General features: G+C 42.3%; 1 protein-coding gene across 1 annotated transcript; it reads right to left on the bottom strand.

Moving 5' to 3' along the window:
• Window positions 1–237: 237 nt before the first annotated feature.
• YY1 (YY1 transcription factor) lies at window positions 238–24,615 on the bottom strand. The gene is made up of 5 exons (XM_054275800.1): window positions 23,676–24,615; window positions 14,547–14,709; window positions 5,063–5,123; window positions 2,444–2,602; window positions 238–1,327 (listed from the first exon to the last, which is right to left on the bottom strand). The coding sequence occupies exons 1-5, from the start codon at window positions 24,370–24,372 to the stop codon at window positions 1,145–1,147; spliced, it is 1,263 nt and encodes a 420-aa protein (XP_054131775.1). The 5' UTR covers window positions 24,373–24,615; the 3' UTR covers window positions 238–1,144.

The raw sequence follows: 24,615 nt of genomic DNA, 5'->3' as shown, positions 1-24,615 counted from the left end.
CCAAGTCTCCAAATCCATCGTTGCAGTTAATGGAAGTCTAGGTCACTCAAAACCAGAATTACAGTCAGCAATTCTGTTTAGGGTATACCACCTGATGTGGTATTGACTGCATCACAAATCACTGTAATTGAATGCAAAGTAAAGGAAACTTGAGTTTATTTAGCTTCCAATTTCTGGGAGGTCAAGAGGAACTAGAACTGCTCTGGACAACAAAAGAAAATTGACTGCGCTTACAGATCATTTTCTGCCAGATTCTTTCTTTAGGACCACTGTTTTATTGTTGCCCTTTCTATTACATGGGGGATGTACATATTATCAGGTGTTAATAAACGGTCAGTGCCTGTACAATACATTCTACAACTGAGCACCACTTTCCGTAACTGAACAGGCAAAGAAATTACACTGAACATCAGCATCTGGCAGTATTTCTCCAAAAAAAGTGACTAAAATGGGTTTAAATTGATTAACACTATTAAATCACATCTAATATTTGATACTACATGATTTCATTACAGCTATACGATACAATTATACAAAATGTGTTAACATCAAAGAATACAACCAAAATTAAGATAGCAAACAAAACCTATATAACTTTTCTTTCTTTACAGGAAAATACTTTTGAAGTATGCATGTAACTGCCCATTCTTTTAAAGAAAATCTACCGCAAGCAAGTTATCAACCTCCAGAAAATCACACATAGCATTACTACGCATATCCCCAAAAAGTGTACAATATGCACACTTGGAAAATACAAAATTAAAAAAAATCGTAAGCAACAGGTGAGCTTCATATTTATAAGAATGTGAAAAGAAGTCCAATTTTAGCACTGTTGTATAAAGAATTGTCTTTTCTGATGCAAGTTCATGAGCTGACCCGTCCTGCTGGGGCCACACTTTACAAAACACCGTGTTCTTGAAACGGGGTTACAGACCAAGGTGGATCATCTTAGCAACGTCACCTTCAAGTTTTCTGTGTGGTTTTTTTTTGCTTTTTATTTACTACTTATCAAAACACGTCCTTTAGTTTTGTAGGGTTCTTTTTAAAATTCTTTCCTAGAAACAATATACAAAGGGGAGGCGTATTTCTTTCCAATTGATTTTCCTGTAAGATGCTTTGAGTTCGAGAACGTTCTCCTCGACTTTCACTGGTTGTTTTTGGCCTTAGCGTGTGTTAAGATGTGAGATTTCAGGTTGGTTGATTGCGCAAACTTCTTATTGCAGCCGTCAAACGGGCAAACGTAGGGCCTGTCGCCAGTGTGAATTCGCACGTGTGTGCGTAAATTGAAGTCCAGTGAAAAACGCTTTCCACAGCCTTCAAATGTACACTGTTGGAAGGAAAAAAACACTCTGTTAGCTAGTGGAACTCAGCTCCATCACTAAGCAGAAAAACAGTCTTCTTTAAATCACTAGACTGCACAAACATGAAGCCAGAGGGTGAAAATTGTTCTGGGTGAAGCTGCGGGGATCCCCTGTGAACTGCACTAAAACCTGCAAGACTTCAGTATATAGGACATATACAATAACATATCTATTTTCAAAGAGGGAGCTAAATGACCTCCAGCATGCAAGCAAAGAACTTCCACTAAAGGCACCTTCTCTGCATGTCAAACTGTACAACAAAACAGAAACAGGATTTCACAACAGAACTTCCCCCTCTGAGTGATGATTCGCAAAGATTTTCTCATTTTACCTGCTTTAGGATGGGCTTTTGTTACCTTTTTTAAGATGGGCTTGATATAAAAAGGACAGCACGTTCAGTGTTAAATACTTCTATTTACCACACAGAATATTCAGTGCATGCATCCAAGCGAATGCCTGAGGATTGTAAATCAAGCTTCTGGAATAATTTGTTTTAGAAAATAATCAACAACAAAAAGCCCTACGTATCTTAAGTGTGTTCTGGGGAACACATATGTGTTCAAGACTAAGAATAACTTTAAAGATTTACAGGGAGTATCATATGAAGAGGGCAGGGGACCTCTGGTGGCAGAAGCCCACATCACTCAGTATAAATGGAAAGAGATTCACTGACTCCATTGTTTTGTTGAAAACTGATTAATAAACCCTACTGAAAATTAGTACCCTGAGGTAACTAACTGAGCAAGCGGCCTCAAGTCTCAGTTACCCACAAGCACTAAGCTGTAAAGATGATGAGGAGAAAGAGACATTTTCTTATTTCTCTAGCAACTGCAGACCTCATTTTTAAAGAGGGCAACTTTACATTGTATTTTGAAAGGTATCTCCCACGTACATCCACTAAGAGAAGTCCATGTAAATAATCAAATGATAGCCTAATTAACTCAAGGGGACTCTCAGTTTTTCAGGTGCCTCATCTGATTTTCTAGAGCCCTAAGCATGCCCAAGCCCTGTGGAAGCCAGGTTACAGCTGGAGTGTCCATGCTGCCAGGGGAGTGTGGCACTCTGCCTGCAGTGAGCAGTACCTGAAAGGGTTTCTCTCCGGTGTGAACCAGCTGATGCCGCTTTAGCTTCGAGCTCTCCACAAAGGCCTTGCCACACTCTGCACAGACGTGTACTCGAGGGCCATGAGTGTGCAGGTGCTTCCTCATGGCAGAGTTGTCCCTGAACATCTTTGTGCAGCCCTTAAAAGGAACAGTGAAACTCAATTAGTAGATAAGCTAGTTCTCATAAAGAAGGTTTTATCTGCTATAGTACAAGCATTTAAAATGCTTTTATATCCTGAATACTTTCTTAATAGTTGGCCCTGAAAAGAACATCCCTTACATTTACTTCTTAAAAAGCAATATAAGAAAAACTAATCATTTGAAAAGCTGATAAAATAAAACCTAAACCCAATCTCAAACAAAAAGATCCCAAACCCTTTCCTCACTCATTATTGTGAGCCATGTGTAGTCAAATGAATAATAACAGGACAGTCTTATGGAGAAGATGCAGATTCTGACAGAAGCAAATGAATAAACTGAACAAAAGCATTTAACAGGTTTCAGAGGAAAAAAAAAGCAAACACAAAACAAAAATCCAACCAAAAAAAAACAAAAGACAGAAAGAGAGTTCATGGATACCTATGGTGTACTCTTCAAAGGGCTATATTCTGAGAACTATAGTACTACAATTTATGAGTCTTTAATATACCACAGGTTATTCCCTAGTACCAAGTGGTATGTGCACCATCTCCCAACATTCTGTTCTCTTCCTTCTCTGTCCTGCCCATTTCTGAGAACAAATGGAGCAAGAGGGTTTCCAGCACGTAACAACTTACAGGAACTACCTTGTCCAAACTGGCAGCAGCAGCGTGATCACTACCACCCTGGGACAGAGAGTGCCACTGCTACTGCAGATTGAACCTACAAAGTGATACTGGGCAGCAGAATACAGCATGAGTTAGTCCCAGCTCAATCCAAATGCAGAAGACATTAATTCAGGTTCAGCATCAAAAGTCTTAACCTGGAAGTCAACCCTGCATTGACACAGGAATACCACTTTTGATTCCAGAGTATGCTTAAGCCAGCAGTAACTTGGGGCTCTTATTACCTAATCTTTCTACATTTTTTTCACTTCTTAGTGACAACCAACAGATATCTATCATATGTTTTATAAATGTCTCCCTCAAGGCTCAAAATCCCTCATAAAATCCTATTAATAATCATAAATCCTATCTGTACTACTAGTGATACTGTTTAAACTTAAATAACACTAGTCTGCCAACACCACTGTGTTATGAGGCATAAAATTTAACAGTACCTAAAAGACTGGTAAACTGCTAATCTTAAATTCTGCAGGCCCTTTTTTTTTTCCTAAATACATTTAAATAAGATTTGTTTCTTACAAAAAGGGGCAAAATGTCACTTTCAGGAGTTCTCTCTTCAGGCACTAGAACCACTTTGGCTAATTTTGAAGCACTGTGCCATCATTCATGGCACATAGCAGAATTGGGTGGGGCAAAGCAGTGCCAAAATAAACAGATCATCAACTTTTTTTTGCATTTATTTCCAAGTCCCTTCTTGACTCTGAGACAAGCAGGTACAGCTACAATATTTTTCTTTTGTTAAACTGAATTCATGAATGCACAAAGCCTACAAACACTACAAGATAGAAAATGGAAGGACAGAACATTGTTTTTTCCCCTCTGTTTAAATGAAGTTGAGGCTATGAAAAAGTAAATTAAAGAAATGAAGGTAACATTCCTTGGTATAGTAAAAAATAACTGTTCCTGTATCTCTGCATACTGTATTACAAAAAAACATGACACTTTTAGAATGTGGAGAATTGGAAATCAATATAAGCACAAAGAGGAATTCAGAAAATTCCTTACACCATGGCTGTCAAAAGTAGCCTTCTATTCATGCTCTCTAATGGATAACTCTAATAGCTATCTGCCCTGATTATTTGCTTAGGCTCACACTTATCTAGACCAGAAGTCAGCAAGATTGTGTTTATCTCTTTTAGTCACGGACTAAATCAGCTAAAAGAAGCACTACAAAAGCTGGATAATGCAGGAAAGCCACAGGCTACCAATCTAGGTGACTGGCAACATTTATTCAAGACAGAAGCTTCCTTGCTACCAGTGGATCAGAATCACATCTCAAGGATGCCTGCCTCTCTCTCTCATGATGATGCACTTTCCAGCTCTGTGGAATGCAATTCTGAGTCTTCCAATAAAGCTGACTTTGGCATCTGCACCATAAATTGCTGATTCCTGATCTAGACTCCAAATCTGTCATAGTTTCCGAGCAGAGGATATATAGATCTTAGGAACGTACTTTGAACAGCTTTCAGAACATTCTTTCAAGTATGTATTCTTGGGTGTCGGGAAATCACAACAGTAAAAGCAGCATGTTAGGGACTGTGCATCATGGTTACCAGAAGATTAGGGATGCACTAACCTTAAGACAAGGAATGGGAATAATATATTATTCAGTGAAAGGTTTTAAAGGAAGCCTCTAGAGAATGACAACTAAAATACATTTAACTGAGTGTATACTATTAACAGTAAGATATTTTAGTTATTCATTCTCAAGAGAAAACATCAATACAAAAGTCTGATCTACAAATTACTATCTACTCAGAATCTGAGCACTTACTTTGTGAGGACAAGCTATCGTTCGTGGAGCATCATCTTCTTTAATTTTTCTTGGTTTCATTCTTAAAGATAAAAAAAACAGTACAAAATATTAGTAGAAACACATTAGTAGACTGCTCTTCTCCCCTGAGTGCCTACATAACGAGCACATTTTATCCCCCAGTATTACATGTGTCAATGGTATCCACTTTAACATTTTCAAAACCTTCATAAAAATATTACCAGTATAATTCAGCATTTGAAATGCTCTGCTTTCCAGAAGGACCTCTCAAATACAGAATAAGACATTTAATACAATCTTCTTAATCCTCTGAATATGTGGAAATTGAGATTCTTTTTCCCTGACATATGCTAATTGCAATTAGGAGGTTTTGTTTGAAAACTCCATTTGTGCTGTGCCAGTACCCATGTGGCCTATTTAGCTTCACTTCCTCTCCATCCATGCAGCAGGACATGAAGGAGTATAGGTTCAATCATTCTGCAGTATTTTCATCACACCAGACTTCTAGAGAAAACCCTATAGAAGCAGGGAAAGCAGAATCAGGCAGGTTGTGGAATCTATACAGATCACATAGGCATCCATTTCAACCACAGAAATAGTAATTATTCTCACTTTAAGGTATTGTGCACACAGATTCCACTCTTGGCACCTGACAAGCAATCACCAATTTACCCCTGGTCACTGAGAGGGATCTTCATTATTTTATGGGTGCCACTAACCTCCACTGCTACATAAGGAGCCCAGGAAACTCTTGCTTGTATGTGTTAGATCTATTACCTACAGTAAGACTCTGTACAAAACAATCTTGAATAGTGTTATAACAACTACCTATCAGAAAGTCAAAAGAGCCAGATGTGATTCTGGGGAACTGCACTGCACTTTCAGCTGTCTTTATTTCTCAAACCTGTGGCGCTGTCTTCAAAAAATTAAAAAGAAAATGTTTATCCCCATCTAACTATAGCAGTAGGTGGGTACAAATAAATAGACCCCCATACAGCTGAGATTCCCTTAGGTAAGCAATGAGATTTTGCACATTCCCAAACCTTGCTGTGGAAGCAGAGCCAGTGTGCTCATGTGGGTTTACTGAACTGCTTTTCCTGGCAATACAGCACAGTTCTGTGTCACAAGGTGCCTACATATCATACCTCCAAGTTAATCCACAGGTTTGGTGCTATTCCCTAGTCTCAAACTGAATAAGGAGCTTGAAATTAACAACATAATTTGATTTATCAGAATTCCAATTCTGGTACACACTCAATGTTCAGAAAGAAAAGTGTCTGTTGCTATCCATGACAGTTTTAATCAGCATGAGTTCTGTTTCTGGAAACTGATACTGAAGAACGAGGTTCGGGGAAGAGATTTCCAATGCATATATGTACTTTTTTACATCTCTTTTAATTAATTTCTATGAAAATACCTAAACAGCAACTCTTAAACACTCAAAAACTTCTCAAGAGCTGTAGGGAAAATAAACTAAAATGCCTCCATTCTGACCACAAAAGCATTTTGTTTCTGCAAGCTGAGTCCAGACTTCTTTGCTACTGTCACTCTCTTGAGGCTGAACTCTGCTTTCACCTGTTTCCTTCACATGGACTGCTGAGAGAAGAAGGTGAATTAAGGCAAGAGCAGTGAAAAATCTCCCTCAGAAGTCCTGAAGATCCAGGAAAATCATCTCACAACTCCCAGTGGAGCAATATGCGATGGACAAGTCTCCCATGGCTCTGTGTCAGCTATCACTGGTCCCTGACTCTGAGCCCTTTCAGCACTGCAGATGTGGCACAGTTCAAGTGATCACCTACAGACTAAAGCACTTGACAGCCCCTTCACAGACAGCACTAAATCCCAAGGATTTAGAGGTTTATTTTGCTCTTTTCTCTAAGTGGGCACATGGGAAACTCCTGCTTGCCTCAGCATCTCCAGACTACACTTGGCAGGTACAGAGGGATGCTGAAGAACACTACAGTCTCCTGCAGGTTACAAACACATTTACAGACATTAACAGTGGCTTGTGAATGGGTGTAAAGTATCTGTGCTGACAAAGCTCCTCTTGTGCACCACAACCAGCAGTACAACTAAGATTTCATCAACTTAAGGGCAGAAACATTCTGAATACAGCCAACTACATCTGTTGCTGTACAGCAGTCTTCTCATTATCTTAATTTTCATGGTAACTACCTTTTCCAAGACTACAGACCAACTCAGTTGACCTTATTGATTAAACTTAATCTATATAATCCAATTGGAATACAGAATGGCTGTGCTGTTTTCAGTTTACAAAGTCTCTCTGAGTAAAATAGTAAAATATCTGACTCCAAACAAGTGATTGGGATTGACTGCACTCTCCAGTGAGGTTCCAGACTCAATAGTACTACAGGTATTGAGGCTGTAGGAAAACACACACACACACACAAAAGCTGTCTTTTACAGTACCCCTATAGAAAGCTTTCAGTTACTTTTAACATGGGATTCTCCTTATTATGTCTCTGTGATATTAAAAAACAGGAAAAGGGACAGAAATGAGTAATTGTTAAAATGGTCACAGAAGAATGATTTGGCAAGATGGGACATGAGAGAACAGTGTGTCATGATTTAATTCCATTACAGAACAAACATCCTTAGGAGACAAAGCTGGTGCCAAAACCACCTCCTTTTAATTCAATCAACCTGTTAAATCTTGGCTGAGTCATCCCCCCCAAAAAATGAAGCAAAAAAACTTTCCTAGGTCTGAGATCTGTGTCCCTGACAGGATCAGAATGTGTAAAACCACGATTGTTCCAAAGTCTTAACTGGTCACCTGTAAAGGGAGTGACTAGACCAAGAGAATTGCTAACAACAGATGTGGCAAATAGCTCCAGTGGGCAGTGCCTGCATTTTCAAGCTTTGTGTTAAATCCTCTTCCTGACTCTTGTCTCTTACCTCTGGTATTGAGTCAATCTTCGAGAAAGAAACACTGCAACAGTGTCATCCCTAACAGGCTGTTGAGGTAGAGTGAGGAGGAAAATACCTGGGCCAGTGCAGGAAGGAAGCTTGAGGAACCGATTGCAGGTGGACTGGATGGTCAGACATGGGACAGACTGCAGCACCAACATACACCTTACATTTTTCAGTTCAGTGTCTGAGCAGGCATAGAACATGAGTGTTCATCCAGGTCTTTTTAATGTTCAGGCTTTGTTTATAAATTAAGCAGTATCAGCCCAGTAGTATACTTGAACATTTGGACACAAATGACAAAAGGCTTCAGTTTAAAAATGAGTAATTTTACATCTTCTCATTTTTCATGGAAGCACAGCAAGTTAAGCCTAAAATGTGGAACAAGACTGTACAGCAGCAGACAATGCAAAAGAAGAGATGGCAAACAGTGTCCAGGCTGTATCTCAGTGCCACAGGCAGGAGGAAGCTGCTGGGTCCTTTGTACACCTGGATTAGAGGCACAAGGGCATGAACACCACAGGCACAGCTACAGTAGGTCATTGTGTCAAAAAATGTCATCCTGCTCACAAAGCTGCAGAAGCCATATGGACAATCCCTCAGAGAAGAATGTAAAGACTTACATATTCAATGTATTAGAAAAAAGGTTTTGGTCTTACTTTAAAATTAACTTTCTGCAAAAGGAGACCAGACTAGAATCCGTGCTGTTGATCTTAATTACACTGGTGCAGGTAGCTCTTGCTGGTGGTGGTTAGACTTTTGGCTCCCACCCAGTAGAGCATCTCTACCAGCACCATCCAAGTTTTCTTAGCCTGAAATATTAATCAAAAACAGAACTCTAACAAATATCACTATTTAACACAACTACAGACACACACATTAATACTGGGGTGGAACTTCAGAAACAGTTGCCTTTGCAGAAAGTCAATTTACACAGCAAGACCAAAATTTTCATTTCTGCAGTGAGTTTACTTTCATTGCACTGAGCAGAGGCAACTGCACATCAATTAACTGTGACAATCTGAGGGGTACCTTGTACCTTTGGCATCAAGTCACTGGGACACTGCAATTAAAGGCTAGGTCTTAACTTGCACTGGGGGAGTGGAGGGAGGGAGTGGGCGACGGCAGAGGAAGCAGGAATGTGTGCAACCCAATAGCTTTACAGATGAGCTGCACAAAAGCACACTCCCTTATCACGCATAAGGAAGACTGAGTGAAATCACACATATTAAATCACTCAGGTTCTCAAAACAAAGAGAACAATACTGTGCTCTATCTGAAAGTTAAACCTAACTACCTCCTTCCATGTACACAGCTGAACTGAGAGTACTTCAACCTAAGAGAACCTTAATCCCCACCCCAAATCCCTGTCCAACTCCTCAACCTATAGGCTTGTCAATTGATGCAATTTTAAAAGTCAGCCATAGAAATGGTGTTAAAGCTGGGAAGAAAGGCAATACAATTCAAATAACAGTAGAGAATTTTCCCTTTGCTCCATAATCTCCTTTTTTGCCACTGCTAAGGAGTTTTGTGTTCTCAGGTCCTTTCTGCTCCCTCTGTACATAAAGCTAATCTTAATAGCTTTACTCTCTCTCTCTCAGGCAGCTCCTTTAACACATCCTAGAGGTCTCTGATGACCAGCAATGATGTTCACCTGTGCTGAGGGCCACCTCCCCTCCACCTCCCCAGGAACAGTCAGAGGTGGAGGAAATGATTCTCTCTCACCAGTGTTAATGGCACTGCTGGTGTGCTCCCCTCATTCTGCCATTCCCCTTGCACTGCCCTGCTGAGCAGAACCAACTTGAGTGTCACAGCCCTGTGTTACTGCAAGAGTTTATTTGTGCTGAACAACTCCTGGAACTGGCTAGACTGGCTTTTGGACAAACAAGATGAAAGGGGAGTGGCACAAGGCGTCCTAGGAATCTCTCTATGTACAACCCAAGAACAGTCAGTGTCTTACTTGTTTCAGTCACAGTTAGGAAGAAAACTGTTATAAGAAGTTCTCTCACTCCGTGATTCTACTACTAGGTTTGTCCCAGTTATGAGGAATATCATATGTGCAAACAGGGACACTGACCTGTGCAGTGGGGCAGAGCAGGAGGTGTCCCCTCCCCTAGAAGAGTACTGGGTAAAGCAATTGTCACTTTACTGTCCTTTAAGCTTCTCTGTAACAAGAACCATACAAAAGCACACATCTTATAAAGAGGCCTAAGTCATAAATCTGGATGACCAGAAGGCTTTGTCACTTCTAAAAAGGGTGTCTTATTTCAAACTCTAATGCAGTTTCCTCTCCTTTGTTTTCCATAGGTTTGGAAAGGGGATAGAAAGGAAGGCAGTTCTCACAATGGCTCTCCTTCAGAAAAGATACCAAGATCAGCAGAAAATAAAACCACAAACAAAGTTTTTACCACCAGGACCCATTACTGTGCCAATTTCCCAGCTACAGGATATTCCTTCTTATTTCTTTGTTTTACTGATGTCTGTGTTCTGTCTTCAGCCAGTTCAGTTGTGTACTTGGAGAGCAAGAGGGAGGGAGGGGGGCAACTAGGGATATCATTTTTAGTGGCTTCCTTTGAGGGAATTTGCCATATGCACATTCTAGAAATACCCCTGCTACCTTCCTAAGTTTTCACTACCAAGCAGCTATGATTTCTTCACAGCTAACTACTGAGCTGACATCAATTTAGATTTGAATGAAGCATTTTACTCCACTTGAAGGGATTTCCAGTTTCCCAGTCAAAGGTATCAAATGAAAACATGGTAATTTATTAGGTTCTGTCCTTCTGAGCAATCATTCACAATTAACATTTCACATTTTGATATGATTGCAAGAGAATTCCACCTTTTTGGTTTTTATTGTGTTTTCAGAGCATGCTAAAGAAAACTCAAGACTCCTAAAACAGAATAAGTAACCAGTAAAAAGTGATAAACTGCCCACCAGGTGTAACTTTTCGCCATCCATCTATGCATTACTGAACACGTCGATGTTCTGACAGAGCCTATTTATTCACACTGTTTTCAATGGAATCATAGAATGCATAAAAGCTTTTCCAGGAAAAACTGTCAGAGTTCCAGTTAAAGGATTCAGATTCCTGCTACATGACTCAATGACATATGCTCTAAACCAGGCAGTGAGAGACAACTGCATCACAGGAGACACCACAACCGCTCACCCTGCGAGAGCCACCGAGCTCTGGGCACTGGGGGCCACTGCAGCTGCTCAATTACCACAGCTCTGAATTTTTGTTTTGAAGGGCTGCAGAGCTACAAACAACTTCAAACATCAGGTTTGTCCCTGCATTACCTTTCACTAACTAGATCATGGTCAGAATACCAGAACCTTGTTCAAAATCGACGACCACTAGAATTCAAACTTCTTCTGTTTAAGCTTAGCCTCAGAACATTGTTCCTAATCATCAATGCGAATATTTAAAATCAATTTATCCTTAATCAAAATAAGCTGCATTTGTCATAAACAGTGGCTCTAGCCTGGTTCAGAGGAGGTAATTTCTACAAATGTATGGTGAGAGTCCTTCCTACTTTAATGAAAACCCAAAAGCAACCCTACGTAACTTTCTCTCAACTGCACACAATGCATTTACCATACAATTTTACTAGCCAGTTCACACTTCCTTAGATGTGGACAGTCACAATTGTTTTTCCAAGTAATCTAAATACAAATTTGTAATTCAAAACCTTACAGCACGTGAAGCTACTTAAGTTTTAGAAGAATTTTCAACTTCATGAGCTGCTAAAAGTTTTCACAATACAGTTACTAAAAGTTTTGAGCTTCTGAACTGTAAAGCAATGAGCAAATGTTTGGCAATTTCACAGAGCTTTATACTAAACAAACACATTCTTTTAGCATGAAAAACTTTACTCCTTGAACTTCCAAAGCCAATTCCAGCCATGGGAACCCACTTTGCTCTTCCAGCTTGCCATGCAAAGTTCCTACTGATAGTGCACACAGCAAGGTCAATAAGACAATTGAACAGTATTCTGCAGATAGCAGTACTTGAATCCATCTCATTAGCTAAGGAGTCCCTTCAACACACTTCTTAGCAGGAGGACAAGACCTTAACAAGAAATATTCAATTTCTAACACACACATACTCTTCAGTCTCAGAAGAATAAACAAACACAATAATTTAAGACATAACATACAACTGCAAGGCAAGAATAAAAGTTTGACAGTCATCGATTCTGACCAAGAAACCAAATAACCTTTCTTAGAAAATGCATTAAATTTTCATGTATCTACAATAAAGCTAAGAGAACAATTTTTCCCAGGTTTTGAGCAATCTGGAGATATTCCTAAAGGTGATATCCAAGCAAGGTGCTTCCTCTACCATCACACATTTGTCCTCTGACTGAAATGGATTACATTTTATCTGCTGTGAGAAAAGAGGCTGTACACATAAAACTGAATCTTTCCACTACATGCTACAAATTCCAGCTCTGGAACTTCCTAGAACATTCTGAAATATTATAAATATAGAAAAGTAGTAATTTTGAAATATTGCCAGCAGCCACTGTTTTCTCAATAGAAACCTAGCTAAAACATTCCACAATATTCAGAAATCTGCAGACACATCTGACAGAAGCAGCCTGCTCATTTCAAAAAGCCCAAATCCTGACAACCATTTCAAGTATTCAACTCAATCTCAAGACAAAATTTTCAGTATTTGCATGGAGAATACCCTGCAAGAAACTATTTCTGCTTCCTAACAAAATACAGCTATTCAGCAATTCAGTGTCCAGTAGAAGCAGAGTAAAGTTTCAGCATGCTTTACAGTAATGGAGAACACCATAGTAGTAGAAATATGTAAGTAACAGTTTAGAATTGGAACACTATGTACACTCAAGTGTATCACTTAAACATCTGCTTTCAAAAAAATTGTATGACCTCAAAAGGTCCCAGAGAGCATTACAGTAACTTTGATAAATGATAGCAAAACACAAAAGAAGAGTATCAATAGCTAGAACCACCCATCACTTCAGACAGAATCCTGTTTTCAGCTGTTTGTAATGTGCTTTTATACATTTTCAAATCAGACATTCTGAAGCAGGAAGAAAGCCCTACAGAACTATTTTACTAGGAGCCTTCAAAACTCACAGTTCAATGGCTTTAGTGAAAGTAATTGTGAGATGAGGCTGTGCTGTTATTCCTCCAGCACAAACACACTACACAGTAACAGTACAAAACTTGTAAAAAGCAGCAAGATCAAAAAGGTGAAACAGGAATAAATGTACACACTGAACACCAAGATCCAGCTAATCAAGAAGCCAGACTACTTAGCAACTACCTGGAACAAGGTACACTGTCTCTCTCTACTGGGTAGTAAGGATAACAACATGCAACTGTCCATCTGCTCTGAGCAGAACTGTGCACCCAAGCTCTGAAGAACAGCCAGCTGCTACAAAAATGAATGTAGCTTTACACATGTTTTGCTTTCAGGAAATATACTAGGAAATATAGACAAAGGTTAATTGAAAGTATTGATGATAAGTGATTTGGATAATGTAGGAATATATGGTTTAATTATTTAATGAAAAAAAAAAAAGTCAAGATAAAAAAATCAATGCATAAAATAGGATTTAAATATTAGTTCCTGGTAAATGCTAAAATAATTACTATGTCCGACAACCATTACACTATCTGTTGTCTAGAGGCAGATAGAACGCCTTTCATGAATGGGGTCCAAATGAACGTGGCTTTACACACGTTGTGCTTCCGGCCTGGGGAAATGGGCAGCAGTGCCAGAGCCAGCAGCAGCCGTGCTCAGACACAGCACTGGCGCTGTCCCGCACCCAGAGGGACGCGGGACGGGCCCCGCGCAGCGCAGCCAGCCCAGGGCGGCGGCCCCGCGGGTGCCCTCTGGCGGCCACGGGCGCTGTCACCGCCCCGCCCGCAAGGAAAAGTCACCTTGGCACTCGGGTCAGCCCATTGACACGTAAACGAGCCACAGTTCTGACTCACCAGAGAAAATCCAACTGCAATTACCAGCGGCACTTGAAAGCGCGCGACACGTGATTTAAGATCTTCAGTTTGAGAAGCAGGGGAAAAAGAGCAGAAGTGGCGTTCCCAGCTAAATCCTGCAGCCTTACTGGTTTGTACTGAACAACCCCAATGCAGCACTGCACTCACTGGATCCTTTGGTGTTCAGGAATTTAAGGCTGCTCACATTAAAGCAATATTCTGTCGTGTAAAATCACAGAATTGTTGGACTTGGAAGGGACCTCTAGAGACCATCTAGTCCAGTCCCAAGGCAGGGTTACCTGGAGCAATGAGTGATGCAGTCTATCAATGAATCTATTTAGGTCCAGTCTTACCTAATGGAACTGGAGACTGGAAGACACTGAAGAATTCACTGCTGATTATAAAACACTGTTATTTTAGTTCAGAACAGAGTAGCTGATGCTGTGTTAAATCCCTTGTTTTAGAAGATAATGAAATGGAATTATAAACCATACTAAATATACAATTTTGCCTAACAGTTTCATAACTAAACCAGTGAAAAGAACACAATTTTAAACCTCCTTTCTTCCTACTTACCTAGCAAATTCAGCCAGTTGCTTGGGGTCTGAGAGGTCAATGCCAGGTATTCCACCAGGAGGAAGTTTCTTCCCTGTCATGTACTCTGAGTAATCTGGAGGAGAATTCTCTCCAATGATCTGCTCTTCCACCACTGTTTCATGGTCAATATCCTTTTTATCATCTGAAATACACAAAATACCGAATTCAATACATACTAAAAATCAAAACAGCATACAATTTCTTAGGCTACATCTCAATACAAATTCACTATTGCTGCACATTTAAAAGAATACACTGCATTTCCACACTAATTGTGAAGAGCAAAAAGACACCCATACAGTTACAGCCTGAAGAACACACAAAGAATACAGTGAGTGAGGGAAAAAAGCAGAAATTGCCTATCTACTTTAAGCACAAACAAATACAGAAATTAGTAGAACAATCCTATAAATGTTGGCTTCACTTGAAAGATAATGTACTTTTCCTGAAACAATGCCTAAATATTGATTTCCCTTAACCTCTTCAGGACTAATCTCCACTATACCCACGGTGACTCTCAGCAGCAGTCCCTAACGTTGGAAGCCTATCAGAAGAGCAGCAGACACTCACCCTAAGATGTCAGGACTACTGATCTTTACTTCAGAGTCTCCAGACTTCCCTGACCTCCAACAGAAGTGTCACAGAGACAAGAAATTTAAAAATAACTGCTGATGGGCTTTCAGCACCTGCCTGTAAAATTATGCTTTTCTCACACTTGCAGACAGATCTTAAAGAAAGCAACTCAAATCATGTCTCTCTCCCAAGGGGGCTTCTTCCTCCTGTGGCAAAGGCCAGCCTGAACTCCTTCCCACTCCACTATGTAAACAGCAGACTGGGATTATTCAAAGCTTTGATGTGCAAGCCAGTTAAGATACTCTTGTTTGCTCTAGAGCTCCTCCTATGAATTTGTGCTCAAGGACTGCAGTGAAATCAGGAGGAAGACCTGCTGTTGCTGTCTACTCACATTCATACCTTAGAAAACATTGTACCATGCATTCTATCTCCTCTTGCTTTTTTATAATAGAAACTGGGAGACACAAAAATGAGAGAACAGAAACATCCATCTATGTTCCTCACTGCAGTGTTCACAGCAGCAGAAAGGAAGAGCCAGCACCTACCCTGTTTTCCACCCTCAAATACACTTGGGACAACAGATGTATATATGGCTGTAACTACTCAGCTCTGTGTAATGCAACTTGACAGTACTTCTCCTACTATGTGTATGGGGAGAAGATTCTGGAAATTGTTTTATACACAAGAGGCTACACAAAAATAACAGGAAGTTTTATTTTACAGATATTGTTTAAGCAGTGGAAACACAAGGTGGTAGGACAGAAATAGTATTTCACCAAATTAAAAAAGATAGGAAAACATAAGGCAGAAAACAAAAGACAAAATGTTTCGGGATTTTTCCCCTAAACAGAAACACAGGAAATAACATTAGTCATTACTCAGTTACTTAGGCTAGGGAAGAGAGAAGAAGACAAGCAAATAAAAGAAAGATACCAGAGACAAATTTCTATTCAATTTGTAATGCCTGCTTTTAATGTTTGCCACCAAGCTATTTCTAGAAATGTTACTGCTAGTTTGAGGCTTAATCTGATCTACCAGATCAAATAGCAGTTCATGTATATTCCATGGTGAAAGAGGAAAACAGACTCCAACGCTGCAAAGACAGAAGTGTAAATAAGAAAACACTATCTGCAGCATTAAACTCAAAGTAAACTACAAAACTGACTACTGACCTTTTTAGGTGTCCACTCACTACCACACTACCTTTCAGTCCCTACCAATGCTTTAAAAAGGCAATTGAATTTGCCTTCAGCAGGGATTATATGTCAGGTTTTACAGCAATTGAAGGAGTTACAAATTCAAGTCCATAAGCCTCTAGTTTGGCAACAATTTGTTCTTTCTAACAGAAGCTTGAAAAAAGACTGGCAGCTCAGAATGGCACAAAATTGCTGCAAAGCTAAAGGTGACACCTTCTCTGTGGCGCAGACTGGGATGAGATCAGCTGCCCTCAACGTGGCCATTTCAACAGCAACCTACAACGTGCAGTTTGACTATTTGATGGCATTCATAACACAGACAAGCCTTCATTTCCTGCCTCACATCAGATGAGTCAACTAGGAAATTCTGTATACATTCTTTAAGATGTTCTTTCCTTCCCTAGCACAAAGGTTTGCTATTCCACAGTGCTTTCTTGCTATTTGAGGACCAAACTGAAAGCCAGCCTTCAGTGGCTTTACTTCCCAAAAGCCTGCCAACAGAAGTCAATTCCACAGCTATATAATTCCACAGACTACTGGAGCAAAACACAAAAAGCCTATAAACATATTGCTTGGATAGAATAAAAGATAAGAGAAATTACAGCTTAGTATCTTAACAGTTATATGAAAATAAAAAAAAAAAAACCCACCACATTTTCCTATAACAAAAAACTGCATCTCTACAGCAGCACACTTCCAAATACAAATTTAAACCAAAACAATAAAATGCAAAACAGTTACCTTGAAGTGTAATTTTTGGCTAAAAGTAGCAGCAGACTTCAGTACCTCTTTAGTATCATGACCATCCTGTGACATTATCAGGTCATTGGGAAAACAAAACAACACCACAGCACTCAAGAGGAGCACAGGGGGACAGGGACAGCACAGCTGAGCCAACCCCAGGGGTTTCTTTTGAGAAACCTCCCCACTTTTTTGGGGGAAGTCTGGAAATGGAAACATTTTACCAATGTCCTCTATGCACAAATTTACTTTATTTGTGATGGCCTATCAACCTGGACTAGGCAGCTCAAAGTCTGGAGGGTAAAGTGCAAGCAAACTTTCACTCAGGCTGAACTGATCATCCTCACTGCTAACTGGGCAAGTTAACTGTTTGCTGGTTTTTGCGTTCAAGCAAGTCCTGATGGCCACTACAGGCAAATTACCTCCCCCTTTTCCTCTCATGAAGCATCACAGAATCAAATATACTGCATCCAAAGCAGAGCAAAACACACACAACCCTGAAATTACAGTGACATCTCTGGATGCCCCCCATGTGAGTTATATACAGACAGAGCCATGGAGCCAGTCAGGTAAAGGAAATGAACTACCATATATGTTGTCTGATCTACTTTGTTTTGTCCCTTAAAACAACCTGAGAGTAGAGCACACTCAAATATAAGGCATTTGGCTGAAGCACTATTCTTACAGATCCAATGCAGCTTTCTGTAATGAACTTGGAACACAATTTTAATGGCCTCCCCCTACATCCTCCATGCCAACTTGCATTAAGGTCTTGCATTACACACTTGGTCTAAACTGGGTTGTTCTATGCACCTTTTTAGGACAAACCCTAACACACCTTCATGTTCAGTGTCCTTCCATCTCCATGACTCTCACTGCCCCCTAAATATGGGCAATACACACATTGAACTGGATCCACTTAGGCCCTCCAAAGCAAGTATGTCAAACATTCTGCTAACATCAGCGAAAGTTCAGGGTTTAGCCAGTTGTGTCTTTTCACCACTGGAGAAACAACCTGAAGTTTTCAGAGAACCAAGCCCAAGTACTGAATGAAGCAGGAAGAACCAAGATTACTGGAATAAAACTAGTAGCTCCATGCAACAAATCAATAACAAATCATGGTAGAATCTGCTTCCCAATAATTTATTGATCACATCTTGCTCCTATTACCACAATTTCTCCATCTCTTACAGCCTTTCTATTACACAGAAAAATCCACCCACCTTGGAATCCCATTATTTTGTGCATTTCTTGAGTCGCAGCTGACAACTCTGGAACTCCCCAGCTTACTAAGATGACCCTCTTAACTCTCAACCCAAGAAGCTCTGTCATTATTTTTTCTGCAATTTTATTCTTGATTTTCCTTGTTATTATTGATTTTATCTAAATTGCAAAATCTCTAGCCATCCTCCTCCTGTATTACTGAGCAGGGAGAACACATTGTTGTTCAATGAGTTTTCATCTGAGGAAAACAGGGTGCAAAAGAGAACTTTTGAGATACACCTGGTAGCAAAGCAATGACACCTGATCCTACAGCTTTTTCCTCAAGGCACCAAATTAAAACACATTCTACTTAGCCACTAAAAGGATGAACATTTAAGCTTAAAATATGATCACACAGTTAAACACATTTGCTTTTAGGAACAGCTGAGAAGCAATTACAGGATAAAGGATGCATTCGGCAGCTGTGCAGTACCAAGGCACTGTGGTAACAGCTTGGTTATTGCTACCACATTGCAATCTCCTCAGGCAAATTAGTTCATTGGTCATGTTTGGAAGCAAAGAACTGTAATTAGCTTGTTAAATAATACAGTTATTTAGCAGACACTTCTGAATGTTAAAATTCCATTTTGCACAGTATGTCATTTTTTAACCTAAACGGCTGCTAGGTTACTTTCCTTCTGACGTGCCTTGCACACAGATGGAGAACAGGTTCTTCTTTCCCTGTGTCACCCATCTCTTATTTCACACCACTGAGACGTGAACTGACAAAACCAGTGCATATATCAACAGTCATCATCTGACTTCAGCACTTATGGGACTGCGCTGCAGCGCTGTGACCTTCTGAATGGTCAGCACAGGAGTGACTCGAGTGCCCCAGGGAAGGCTCCAACACCAAGTCAGTTAATTTGCTGCCCAGCCCACCTTCAGACTACAATCCTCTGAGTCATTTCAGATGGTGATCCACATTCGTGTATTTCATTTTCAAAACTGAAAATGCATTTAAAACAAACACAGAGAACAGTCTACCTTATCACTGGAAAAAATGTCAGGGCAGAATCAATGCTTACAGCAGAAGCTTGTATCATTGTCTTAATCAGAGCCAGAAACAGATTGTCATCTTAATATTTTAAACCAGAGAATCACTTTCTGCCTCCATTATAACAAACTTTGTAAGAAGCTCATTACCTATCTGTCATTGCAAAGCATTTTGGCCATCCTTGATACAGCCCCACAACTGAACTGACTCATTTATCATTTATACTACATAAGACAACTGGTCAGACAGCAGATGGTTATTTTTCTCACCCCTGCAATCTGATCAAGTAAAATGAAAACCTTTCTATTTTTTGAGTCATTGAAAGTTTAACAGATTTTGAAGAACCTTCTAGAAACCCAATATGAACTCCCAAACTTCCAAATAAGGATCCACAGCACAGGCTTCCTGTATTATCAAAAATAATTTCCAAACCATACATGTGACTTCTGTGTCTTTGTCTTTCCCATCTAGGGATGGGACACTTGAGCAGTTTAACATCTGTGGGCAATATTTGGTTGTGCTACTTCAGTTTGCAGACTATGCTTACAAATAACAGTTTAAGCCAACACCTATTTCAGGTTTGGAAGCTCGACAGAGGCATTACCTAGAAGATGCAGTTACACTAATCCATTTTTTCCCCTTTGAATTTAAGCCCCAATTGCTTGAAATCTCCAGCATTTGGTGCAACCAGCATTTAAGCACCACCTTCCCAAATGTTCCTGCATGCAAGAATCAACTCTGCAAGCACCATCTGACAAAGTGATTTCTCACGATCCTTCCCCTCCCCCATCACTATTGTGCACCCAACCTGGAAAAAAATCACTAAAGACAATGATTCAAGCTTAATGCAGCAAAGATACAAATAAATTCCACTTGATAAGAACAATTTTTCTAGTTCAAACTGGGGTGTCTCACTTGGATTACATGCAATTGAACTATATGCAATTTTCTGACTAATCTATTTGATATAAAGTAAACACACTACAGGAATATGACTGAACTATCCACCATATGCCCTCTTCAACCCTTTCAGAAATACACCTTCATTCACTTCTTACTTTCATGAACACATGAAGAAAGACAAATAATTGTATTCTTAAGAACTGAAAAGCTGATCTGAACTAGAACAAGGCACTCATGTTTCAAACTAAACACTTTAATCATGGGTCACAAGTTTGATATCACCATAGATACCAAGGTGATAAGAGAAGTTATGCTAAGTCTAAATTGTTGCCAACAACAGTGCTGCAATTTCTAAGAAACCACATAACAAGACAAGGATTCAGTAGTCCCCTTTAGTCACATTGCTATATATTTCACAGATTATTTCTACACATTTCAAGAGGAGCTACAAGACATGTTGTACACATTTATAGAAAAAGATTTATGATTGGTTAATTTTAGTACCACCCCTGTACAAGCCAATGTAGTAGCACCAGCAAACAGTAACAAGGAATTAATTCACATTGTCTTCCCACACTGTAGTGAGCAGTGTGTCCTTCTTCCCAGTTCAAAATCCCATGCACAGCAATATAGGGCTCACTGTTTTATCCTGATGCATGGCCTATTTATCACTTGTCTTTTGATTAACTTCCCATTTAGCTTTTAAAACAGTCAACTGAATCAGCAGGCAAGCAAATCTTTAATTATATCAAAACACAGATTCAAACCTACTATATTTCTTCAAAATAAAGTCGTTTGATTCTTTAGGGAAACTTTAGAACTACCCTTTTGCAAGCCAGTGAGTCTAGGTTTTTTTGGCCTTTATTAATTTTGAGGTTTTTGGGGGGAGGGTAGTGAGGTTGGGTTTTTGGTTTTTTTTTTTGTTTGGATGTATATCCTCTGCCTCAAGTTTTTTCTTTTTTGATTTCTCTGGCAACAATTCAGCCTCTGATGTTTCAGGAAAAAAGAGGCAATTTTTTCTTAAGAGAGGAAAAAAAAATCCCCAGGATTTGACCACATCAGACCGCTTTAAATAAATAAGCTGCATATGAGGTGTAAGAGCCTGTCCAATATTCTCAGTAAAACTTCACAACACTCTCAGCTGAGCAGGTTATTACCAAGGCTGTTTGAAGCTGGAGGGTGGAGCCTGCATACACAAAGAGAAGGGAGGTCAAACTTTTCCCCTATGTATTTGATTTTGCTTTTGGAAGGGCATTTTTTGGCCAAGTCAAATCAGACTAGGTGTTCTTTATTGTTCTGCATCATGGATATAATTGAGTTAAATGTAGCAATGCAATTCAATGTCCAGTAAATTATAAGTGGGTATCATTCCTACTGAGCTCCATGGTCATGCTCCTAAACAAGAAAATCACCAAAATCAATAAGGCTACCCCAATATAAAAGCTGTGTATGTGGGAAGAGAAGCAAATTTATTGATCATACACATGCTTCACTTTGGCCAAGTAATAATTAGCATGCAGTCCTAAGGAAGCATCCTAGCAGGCTCTCTGAATTTGCGAGTGCAAATGCACGCTAGAAATTGTCAATTGATCTCAGCGAGGTCCTGGATCCTGCCAGCTCATGAGTCATACAGCCACTTGCATTCAGCTACCTCCAGCAGCTTCCACAAGCCAGCACACTATATTAGTTTCTATTATCTTTTATCTTTCTTGGATGGTCAGTTCTAATGAAACTACTAGCAAGGGAATTTATTCTGTTTCATTCAGTGATACAGAAGCACACAGAACACCATCCTAACTAAACAGTATACAGAAAACACTTCATCAAGAAGAAAAGAACTTCAATCAAACTCACTGGGTTGTCAACTGACATGCCAATAGTGTCAGGTAACTCTGTGAAACTTGCTAAAGTAGTCACCTGTATTTTAAAAGGGAGCAAAAATCCATTGCACTGTGCTTTCCATCTTTTCAGGCAGGAAAACTCAGCTGTCCAATACACCTTTCCTTCCACACTGCCCTTTCTAACAACTTCTAGTCATTTGCAAGCATCACAGAGTACAAACATTTTCGACTACATCAAAAGCTTCAAGAGCTTCAATCTTTCCAGACACCTTCTAAAAACTCGAAAGAGCATAAAAATTATAATATGCAAGAAGGATTACCAACTTACTATTCAATAAACACCCACCAATTTAAATATTACATGAACCGTATTATTCGACCTCTTTTTTTCACATTTACGTAACATATGGACAGAACCCTGATTACAGAGCATTGCTGTCGGCAATACATTTTTCTAAAAATTAAAAAAAGAAATAAAGTGGGCAGGGCAGGTGCATGTCAGCTTTACTCCAAGCCCCACAGATACTTAACATCTTCACAAAATTTTACTGCCTTTAAAAGACACTCCTACACACACACACAAAAAAAAATCCTCAAAAAACACAATCTCCCACGACAAGGTCTCCCTGTGCCTACTCAAAAAGCTTATTTAAAGCTCCAGACCTAGCCGAGGAAAAGCCCGACGGTTTCCGAGCGCCAGGCAGGCATTACCCCGTTGCTGCCCGCGGCTCCCGGGGCCGGAGGTCAGCCCGGGGCCGCCCCTCCCGGCCGTCACCCCCGGCCCCCTCGGGCTCCCAAGGGCCGCTCGTTTGCGGCCGCCCCCTCGGCGGCGGCGGGAGGCGCGGGCACCCCGCGGGGCCGAGGAGCCGCTTCCCCCCGCCGGCACGGCGGGCTCCGGCCGGGGAGGCCCCACCCACCGCGGCGGGCCGGGGCCGGCGGCCCCCGGGCGAGCTGTACACGGTATTTCGGGCTTCGCCGTCCCCGGGCCGGGGAGCCGCGGGGTCGGGGCGGGCGAGTTCTCGCTCGCACATCGCGGTCACGGCCCGGCGCACACGCCTCAGCCGCGGCGGACGGGAGCGGAACGGCAGGCGGGGAGCCGGGGAGGGGCGGCGGGACGGGACACGGGGGAGAAGGAGGACAGAGGGCGGCGGCGGCCGGGGGGAGGGGAGGGAGTGCGAGGGGCAGGCGCGGAGCGGGCCCCGCGGGGAGCGGCGGCGGGGCGGGGACGGGGGGAGCGCGGGGAGGTTCGCCCCGCACCCCGCCTCCCCCTGCTGCAGAAACTACGCCATTGCGGCCTGGCCCGGGAGCCGGCGGCGCTGCCGCCCGCCCGCGCACCCCCCGCCGCCGCCATCTTGGCGGCCGCCGCCATGTTTGCCTCCTTCCCCCCGCCGCGGCCGGGCAGGAGCGGCGGCGGCAGCGCAGACCCCGCCATCTTTTCGGGGAGCCGCCATACTTGCCCTGGCGATGAACATGGCGGCGCCCATCGCACACATCAAAACATGGCCTCCCTTCAAAACAAAACTGTCCCGGCCGCACCGCGCGGCCGCCGGCGGGGCCCGCGGCCCAGGGAGGGAGGGGTCCGGCGCGCACTTACCCGAGGCCCACATGGTGACCGAGAACTCCCCCTCCAGGGTCTTGATCTGCACCTGTTTCTGCTCCCATTTCCTGCCGCCGCCGCCCTCGGCCCCGCCGCCGCCTCCCCCGCTCAGGTAACTCTTCTTGCTGCTCTTCTTGCCGCTGCCGCCCTTCTTAACGCGGCCTCCTCCGCCGGCCGAGGAGGAACCGCCGCCTCCGCTCTTGCTGCCGGCGGCGGCCACAGTGACCAGGGTCTGCTCGATGTACTCGTCCTCCCCGGCGGGGGCCGGCACGGGGATGAGGATCTGATCCTCGAACCCGTCGTCGGCCCGCAGTCCGTCCGAGTCGTCTCCCCCCACCACCTCCTCGCGGGTCTGCACCAGGATCACCTCCTGGTGGTGGTGGTGCAGGTGGAGCTGCCCCCCGCCGCCGCCGGCCGCGCCGCCGCCCGCCCCGCTGGGGTCCCCGTCCGACACCAGCGGCTGCAGCGCGATCATGGGCTGGTGGTGGTGGTAGTGATGGGGCGGGTGGTGCGGGCCGCACTCCTCGCAGCACTCATCCTCCTCCTCCTCTTCCTCGTCCTCCTCGCCGCCCACCACGGTGGTCTCGATGGTCTCCACCGGGATGGTCTCCACCTCGATCTCGTGCAGCTCCACGATCTCGGCCGGCATCTCTGAGCCGTCCGTGGCGATGTACAGGGTGTCTCCCGAGGCCATGGCGGGGCGAGGGGAGGGAAAGAGAGCTCCGCGGGCGGCGAGGGGGCTCCGGTCCGCTCCCCTCGGCGGATGGTGGGGCTCGGGCTCCTTTCGCCTGCCCTCCTTCTCCTCCTCCTCCCCCTTCCACACAAACACCAGCGCCTCGCAGCCAGCGACAGGCAGGGAGGGAGGAGGGAGGAGGGAGGGAGGCAGCACCGCCAAATCCCGGCCGCGCTCCCTCGCGAGACTTCCGCCGCTGCCGCC

The sequence above is a fragment of the Melozone crissalis genome, unplaced genomic scaffold, assembly GCF_028551555.1.
Source record: "Melozone crissalis strain CALT ecotype California unplaced genomic scaffold, PUWL_Pcris_2 ptg000018l_1, whole genome shotgun sequence".
Lineage (NCBI taxonomy): Eukaryota > Metazoa > Chordata > Aves > Passeriformes > Passerellidae > Melozone > Melozone crissalis.
The sequence above is the reverse complement of the archived record's forward strand: the minus strand, read 5'-3'. Positions and strand labels throughout refer to the sequence as shown.